This window comes from Centruroides sculpturatus, unplaced genomic scaffold, assembly GCF_000671375.1.
Source record: "Centruroides sculpturatus isolate CEXI.00-Female unplaced genomic scaffold, Cexi_2.0 scaffold3148, whole genome shotgun sequence".
Classification (NCBI taxonomy): domain Eukaryota; kingdom Metazoa; phylum Arthropoda; class Arachnida; order Scorpiones; family Buthidae; genus Centruroides; species Centruroides sculpturatus.
In genome coordinates, this window is record NW_019387248.1 from 3812 (window position 1) to 12947 (window position 9136).

A 9136-nucleotide genomic window follows, 5' to 3' on the forward strand; every position below is an offset into this window, starting at 1 on the left:
CTAATGCTCGAAGGCTCTGGAATGGTTCTTTGATTTTTTGCGATTCTGTAGAATCTGTTGATAAAGATGTGTAATCCCAAAAATGTTTAATCCGAAAGAAAATGTGGATTCCCCTTCAGTGATTCTAGCATTCCAATATTCTTCAATTCATGATAGTTGATCTATATATTTGTCCCCTTTATAACTTAATTCACACATCATTCACATGCAATAAAATTTAATCTTTGCCTTTTGCTGGATCATCACAAATAATGAAAATGATTTGAATAATATAAAATCTCTTGACATGATTAATTACAAAAGTTGAGTAATATTCAAATGAAACTTATAAATTAATAATAATGATGCTTTCTGTCACATGTAATTGTTTCTCAAATTTCCTGTAACAGTTCGCTCGGTCCCATCGGTAATTCAGTCTCACACCTAAGGAAGAACTCACAGCAGTTCAAAAACATTTGTGGTGATCTTCATTCTTTGTTGTTATATCACACCGGTTATAGGTTCTAAGAGTGCAGTATTTAACACATCCTAGTGTTTGGCAGTCTTGTGTAGTATAAAGATTTTTTTGGTACATTATATAAAGTATTGTCTGTGTAATGTCTGAACTTAAGAATTATTATTATTATATTTCAAATGTTTAAAACTTTATATTTTTTATTTAAATGGCAATGTTCTCAAATAATTCTAGTATCTATAAATATGTAATTCTAAAAAAAATAGTTTCATTACAAAACGGATAATGATGATGAAAATGATAAAGCATTTCTATCTATGTATTACAAGTCAATTATTCCATAATTTATATCCAGCAATCTCACTGCATCCTTCTTATTGNTAAGAATTTCGCGTTGTAGGAATCCTTAAATACACGAGCCAATCACAGCCCGACACGTGTGCAGTTTACGGACTACGGCTGTTTGAAAGGTTCTCTTCCATAAAATTATTGATTCTAGACTAATTTGACTTGAACGTTTCCAAAACACGTATAATTTTTTGGGAATAATCCGTATAAACTATGCTATAAACAAAAAATTGTAGGATTACTTATTGAGTGCGACCCGTTCGACGACGCCATTGCTTAAGCTTGTTTTCGTTGTGGAGCAGCGCACCAAACAGCGGGTGCGTTTTCTGATAAGTTATTTTTCTGCGAAAAATTTGTTGAACTTTGGAGACATCATTAATAGAAATAATTTTTATGGCCATTGAATAAGAAATGTTTTTTTCACAAGAAATGTATAAAATTACAGTACTGTATTAGACTTACAGAACCTAATTCATATACTGTACAGACAATAGTAAACTCAACTTACCTGCCTAAACTCTCCGTAGCACGTAAGTAGTTCGGCTGCTCATCCACTATTGGTCCAGATTCGACCAATCCTGTCGCGACACGAGTTAACGATGACGTTTTACCGCATTTTATGAGTCCCTTTTAGTGTCTTTATACGAATACGGTCGCAATTTTTTCGCCGCGATATACGAACCCTCATTATATGAACCCGCGTTATAGGGGGGTTGACTGTATATTAACAAGAAACGATGAAACATTAATATATAATTATATTTGCATGCAGTTATTCATTCACTTATAACTCCTAAAAAATGTTACTGAGAAAATCATATGTGGTCTTAAACTTTTTTCTTGCTCTGTATATTTAATGTGCATAATAAACAATTAGTTTCATTTTATAATAGAAAACATAATTTGTTGTAAACAATTAGTTTGAAGAATATTCATTACTATAATCCATATTTCTTTAAAATTGCAGATAGTACCTTAAAAAAAAAAAAAAAAGGTAAACATTTTTGAATTTAAATTAAAATCTAAATTTTTATAATGTTAGGTTATAAGAGAAGGAAATGAATGGAAAATGATTGGAAAGGCGAAAGAAGAAATAATTAATGATTGGGAAAATGCACCACGCTATGAAATAGTTTCATTAAATGCAAACTCCTATTACAAAGTTGAAGTTAGAGCTCATAATCAAATAGGTTTTAGTCAAGATGCTACAATGATTTTTCAAACAGCAGCAGGTAATATAACAATATATTTAAGAATATGTTAGTATTAGTTGTTGTAAGTTTATGTTGAATGAAATGTATTGCAAATCCAATCCTTTGCTTGTATGTACAAACTGCACCACCTTAAATTCACCTCTATATTTGCACCATTCAATTAAATTTTATTTAATATTATGTATAATTACAAAAAGTTATATTATTCTATTTAATATTTAAATTAAAGTACTTAAAGTAGTATTACAAAATTTTATTTTAATAAATGAAAGAACTCTTTGATGATTCTATTGCAAAGCTTTGAATTTTTGAATTCACTTATTTATTATGTTAAATATTGTTAAAATTAAATTATTTTTATAATGTTTTCGTTAGTTACAGTAGCACTTAGATTTTTTACTGAGAGATCCAAGATCAAATTAGTATGGGCCCTCACAATTTCAAGACATGAATTGAGCTGGATCTTTTAGTTTTTGCAATTCTTAACTACCCAAATGCATAATGTAGATTATCCTCATAAAAAACATAAATGCACAATAATTATATCTATAATGAACTAAAATTACAAAATTCTTACTCAGTAAATCTTTAATAATTTTTTATATTTTACCTTAAAATTATATATAGATATTTTTTATATTATTAATTTTAGATTATTAATATAAATGCAGTATTTTTAATTATAATATATCATATTTATTAAGCATTTTAAGAAATAAATAATCAGAATCATGCCAAAAATATTTGTTGCTTGGATGCAAAGTCTGCATTTCCAAATTTTGTTATATGTTGCCATTTGTTACTTTAAATCCTTTTCTTGATCACTGTGCATTCTTTACAATTATAATTGGCATGATTCTGCATAAAATTATTGTAAATAAAATTTTTAATTCAGTTGATTTATTTAAAAAAAAAATAAATGAATCAATATATCATTAAACCATATTACTTATTTTAAAATTTGAAAAAAAATTAAATTTATTTATTACTTTAATATATTTTTTCATTTATATAATTATTCAGATATAATAATTTAAATAAAACATTAATATTTTCTTATAATTATTCTAATACCCAGATTAAATCAAGTCTTTAAGCACTTGCACTGGGTCCTTCTTCATATTGGCTCTTTTAGTATCACTTGTGTGTGTTTTGTATTGTATTTTGAGTGTTGTGTGCTTCTTTTTTCTTTTATTCTAGATCCCAGCAAAGGGGCACAAGGCTTCCCATTCAGCTCTTCGGGTACATTACGTTGCCTTTCCAATATCACTCCTGCTAAATTAAATAATCCTGCATGTTACTGAGTAGTAAAGATTTATTTAAGTCTTTACTATATGCACAACCTTGCACATATTTTTTTATTAATGCTAGGCATGCTTATACCAATTGCATGTACTAATTTACTAATAATATAACCCTAATAACTTTGCATGTTTAATTTTCATCTTTAGTAATCAGTCTTAGAATTAATATTAACTCTATATTAATTTTTATAATTATATAAATTAAGAATTTAATAAAATTATATATATTTNTATATACATAATATAAATTTTTTAAATTTATATTTTAACATTAATAATTTTGTGCAAAAAAACTGTGAATAAAGCTTTTTTTACAAATATATATATTCTGGAACATGCAATTTATTCTAATTTAAAATATTTCTAAATATTTAAACTTTTTCAGTGTTTGTTATACTGTTTTTAATAATCAAGCATGTAAATCTAGACAGTTTTTAAACAAATACAGTCGATTCTGTTTAATTTGGCCACCAGTTAATCGGGACAGCCACTTTATTGGGCCAAATCTCAAAGAAAGGAAACCAAACTAATAAATTAATACATAATTTAATCGCTTAATTGGGACAGTAGCAGAAAAGGAATTTAGCAAGTTTTGATATATTTTAGGGATCTTCTGAAAATATATAGATACTACATACACTAATGTCATGTAGGCCTAATGATTGGCAGAAACAAAACGATTTTGTCTTTTGCTCAGGGAGTTCGGTTTTTCTGGAGGTGGTCACCATAGCAGAACCTATCACACAGAGATCCCATCTGAGATGGGCCTGAATGCAAGCTACTAACTCTGCTCCGGATTGGACCAGACAATCCCTTTAAAAGCGAAGGGACAAAAATCCCCAGATAATTTTCCAAGGTCTCTTGACTGAGTTGAAAGACAGCTAGAGTTTCCTTGGAAGGTATTGTGTGCATAATTATGTCTAGATTCGAACAGCAGCCATCTGGTCATTGAGACAAACATCCTTAGCTGGCAGATTCTATGGATGCTCCTGCCAAAGTGGCCTATCTCCAAGTAAAGGAAACTGTGCTCTAAGGAAGACCCATAAGGTGACTTTTGGACGAACCCTTTCCATTTTCCCTTTTTAGTTAGAACATGCTCTAACTAAAAAGGGAGAAAGGAAAAATTGTTTGATCAGGAATGAATTGAACGGTCAACCCTTGTGCACGTCACTACTAATACTGTATTTAGCGGCACTAGCATGATGCGAATCAGTTATCTATCATCAAGAGTCTGGCAAATTTATAATACAAATATTTCTGTATTTTGGTTTAAGAAAGCATTAAAATAGGTACCTAATTATTATTTTTTATCTACATATTTATTTACCTATGTATTACATATTTTATTTTAGAATTTATTTTTAATTTGTTTAATTGGGCCAAAATAGATTAGTCCTAACGTGTCCCAATTAAATGGAATTGACTGTATTGCTAATCTTCTAATATAGAATCAGATTTTAAGATAGAAAGTTTGATTTCTTGTTATTTTAATTTTTTACTGCATATGCTGTTACATTTTTTTTATATGTATTTAATAATATACATAAAATAATAATGATTATGAATAAAATCATTAATACATAATGCATTAATAATTTTATTCATAATCATTACATTAAAAGGCATGTAAATTGCAAAATATTTGTCTTTATTCTCTCCAAGTTTACAATAATAATATATTAAAGCTTTTAAAATTAACATGTTATTTCCTTATGACATGTCATGGCATAAGTATCATGAGAAAGAATAAGTAAGCATTTCTTTTCTCAAGAACTAGAACTTTATTCTTTCTCAAAACTAATGTATATATAGTCTTAGTCTCAGAAAAGCAATAATGCTAACTTGCCAAAATCAATTCACAGATGGAAAAGAATTTAACCATTATAATAGATATAAATGAACAAAACATAAACTTGTTAAAAGTTAATTATCAAAAATAGAAATTTATGCTGCTTTTTTAGGTATCCATATGTTTTATTATATGTAAAAATGTTTTGTCTTTTTAGGTGAGATTTTTCAATTTAAATGTTGTTGAAAGCATTAATCTTCCTTTGCACCTGAATATTTGTTGTCCATTATAGTTTAATTAATGAAGTTTCATTATAGCAACTGTTGTTGTTCTTTTCCAAACATAAGTGACATTGTGTTTATTCAAAATCAAAAAGTGTTGATAAGTATTTATTACTTTTAATTTTAATTTAATTAATTTGCCATTGTGCTTTCCAAATGAATCAAGGAAAAAGATGAAAATAAAGATATTTCGTTTTGACTTTTGACTAAGACTTCCTTTGCTAATCAGAAACTACACCAGTATAATAAGTCCTATTTATAAACAAGATCCAAGTAGACAATACAAAAAACATAAAAGTAAAACACTAAGGACATAGAGGTAAAAAAGAATGAATCAAGGATAAACTTATCATCATTCCAGTATTGAAAAATTTTTTATTGATTCATATGTTAGAGTTTAATAATTGAAATAGGCTATTATGTGATCACTTTTTTACAACAGTAATATTTGTTATTCCTAATATGCATTTTTTCTTATATTTTTATATAGTCTTATTTAAATTACTATTATTTTTTTTAAAAGTAATTTATCTTGTATGGTCTTATTCTTTAATTCTATGATTTATCTCATTCATAATTTTTCTGATGATTTATATTAATTGACCAAATAATCAATTTATGATCAATCATTATATCATAAAGGTTGGCATAACTGCACAAACTGAATCTAGTTATCAAACATAATTAAATCCTTTTAATTAAATAACTTTGCATTCAGTTAGATAAAACTTGTATTCAGTTAGATACATTCATTAAAGAACAAAGTCCAATGCAACAATGCCTCAAATTATTTTTGTTTTTATTGGTAAACAAATAGATCTAAATCAGATCTATAGATCAAAGTGTATACATATGGAATAGTTGCCTCTACTACACTATTTAAACATACTAGAGTAAATTTTCCTGTTGTACTGCAAATTTATTAATCTAATCTCATAAACGATTATCTTAACTATAACACTTGAAAAATGATTAAAAATAATATAACTCGTGGACAAAAAATAGTTAGTTAATATTTCTATGTTTGTTTATTTATTATTAGCATCATGGGTATCACCTTTGATGCTTTAATTTTTTTATTCTAAAAATATTGAAAGAAAAGAAGTTTAGTTATCTATGTATGGCCAATTTATAAAATGTTTCAAAATCAAGCGGTGCAACATGCAATATTCTCATAAAATAACACTACTTCAACTATCACCATGGAAAATGTGAACTGCATAAATGCTTTATAAAAGTAATACAAATATTTTCCAAGGAATCCTAACTGAAATCTTCTTAAATCTCCAGTGCATACAAAATAAATGACAATACCATTGTATTAAATAAATGTCAATATCACATAAATTCTGCAAACTGGCAGACACCTCATTTCAATAATCTTATGAATAATCATCATAGCATAAGCATAATGATTTTTCACATAAACTGAGAAATATTGTATGGAAGGAAAAAAATGCATTCCAACATTTATAGGAGGAAACTATCACAATTACATTTCCACAAAACCAACATTTCTTATATTTTGATAATACTAAACTACAATGCTAGATTTCCTTAGATTTAATGTCAAAAAATTATTAAGATAATCATCATTGTATTAAATTACTGAACATTAAACTGTTTCAAATCATGAGACATATCTGCCGAAAGAATTATATTATCCACATAGGCCAAAATGTTAATTTGCTCAATACCATCACTTATTAAATTATTAATTTTGTAAATCAAGACATTGAAAAAAATGCTTAAAAAACAGAAATCATGACATATCCTTGTTTATTCTCAAAACAAATATAAAAAGGAACACAAATAATTATGTTCAGATATTATAATCATCTTAGAATCAGCATAAAATTTCACTGATATATTCACAAACTTACAACTAACACTATGACTTAAAAGTTTTCACCATAATAAAACTGCTACCAATACTATTAAAAACTGCTGATAAATTAATAAAAAATGCATACAGCTTTCTTCATTTCTTATTCAGCACTGTATTGTGAACAAAATAAAAATATTATTCAAAATAGAGTAAATTCAAATTAATCTTTTGTATAAAATTTACAGAAAATTTCTGAAATATTACATAGAATCATTATCCCTCTATAATTAAACATTATAATTTAATTTAACTCCACTTTTATTAATTGATTAAAATAGAAGTATTTCATTGAATGGCTACTGCTGAAGTCTTATAAATCTAATTACACAAATCTAAAATATAAGAGAAAACTAAATTAACTTGCCAGAATTAGAATGGAATACTGTCAATACATGCTACTGTGAGGTTACCAACTAAATGGAGGGAATCAGTTAATTCCGTGTCGGGAATGGTCTAGGGTCTGGAGTTAGAGGCAGAGATGACATGTGTCCTTACAAAAACTGTTTATTATAGTAGATAATTGACTTACATGTATGTTGACAAGAAGTTCATTGTTATGAGGTCACTCATTGAAGTCTGTAGTTGATAGATTCCAGTCCTTTTAGAAGAGTTGGAGCTGGACAGTATGTTGATAAAGTCTTGCATAGATGTTTCATCATCGGCCCAGGGCAGAGATGATGATGATGAAGTGGCTGGTCAAGTTGACCACTTGTCAAAGTCCATAAGCAACAGGATAATTCATAACAGAAGTGACATAGATTAGTTGCGCATTGAGACCAGCAGAAAACTGTATTTCAAACTTGAAATTCAGGGAAATTCTCCCTCTTTCTTTTGATCTTACCTTTTGATTGGTCCTAGTTTTCTTGTCTAACTTTCCAATTGATCTCTCTCCTGTCTCCAGGTGAAAACTGAGAGCCATTCAGGATGGACTTTGACTGGGAGATGTTGATGGAACTTAGAAACCTACACTTGTATTTAACCTGTTATTTCCTTTCTCCTGATACCTTAGAATACTAATGACCTAACACGATGTCTTCTTGCTGCCAATTCCTTTCTTTTCCCGCATTTTACTTCACTTTGATCTATTATTTACAAGCACCAGTGTCAAAATTCTCTCTCTCCAATTCAACACTAATCTATTTCCTAGCACATGTAGGAGTCACATCTGGGACTCACCTGTTTATGATCACACCGCATTTGTTTTTATAACAGAATATTTCTCTTACATAAGTTTTGTTTTAGTTTTCTTTTTGCTTTAACAATTTTAAAATTTTACACAATTAATTAATACAAATTTTGGATTGTGACTGGAACCTCACACTATCTTACTGAATTTCATGCAATTGAATGCATTAGAAAGTTTGGTTGAGTGTATCCAACAGTGGATCCAGCTATCTCAAATAGCAATTGAAAATTACTAATATCTACCAAACAAGGTAAATCTAATCTGAACAAAGCAGAAAAATGTGTAAGCCAATCATTCATTCCTAATCTGACTTTTCTGACAAGTTAAATTTATAATTCAATTTTTTGCATAAACTCCAAAAAATTTTGCTATGAGCAACCTTTGCAATCTGGCCAAAAGTAATTTTTTTTTCTAAATGTGCCATCTTTTAACCAAAATGATAAATATTCTAAATATTCTATGATTCCTATCATTACAAGTTATTTTACTATAAAACCAAGTTTTTATGTTACTTCTGTACCTGTTTTCTTAATTTTGAAGAACAATTTTTTAAGGCTTTGGGCTTTTTTATTGCTATATATATATATATATATATATCTTTTTAAGCTTGTATTTCATTTGTATTCTCAATATAAGTAAATGTACTTTTGAATTCTAGCAAGGATCTTATTT

At 27.9% G+C, this 9136-nt stretch overlaps 1 protein-coding gene across 1 annotated transcript; it reads left to right on the forward strand.

Annotated features, from left to right (window-relative positions):
- Window positions 1–1478: 1478 nt before the first annotated feature.
- LOC111616308 lies at window positions 1479–3473 on the forward strand. The gene is made up of 2 exons (XM_023357734.1): window positions 1479–2034; window positions 3217–3473. Exons 1-2 carry the CDS (start codon window positions 1872–1874, stop codon window positions 3318–3320), a joined length of 267 nt encoding a protein of 88 aa, XP_023213502.1. The 5' UTR covers window positions 1479–1871; the 3' UTR covers window positions 3321–3473.
- Window positions 3474–9136: the final 5663 nt, after the last annotated feature.

Coding starts and splice junctions, on each gene's coding strand:
- LOC111616308 (XM_023357734.1), top strand. CDS start 1,872: ATGATTGGAAAGGCGAAAGAAGAAATAATTAATGATTGGGAAAATGCA. Junction 2,035..3,216: donor GATTTTTCAAACAGCAGCAG/GTAATATAACAA, acceptor CTTTTATTCTAG/ATCCCAGCAAAGGGGCACAA.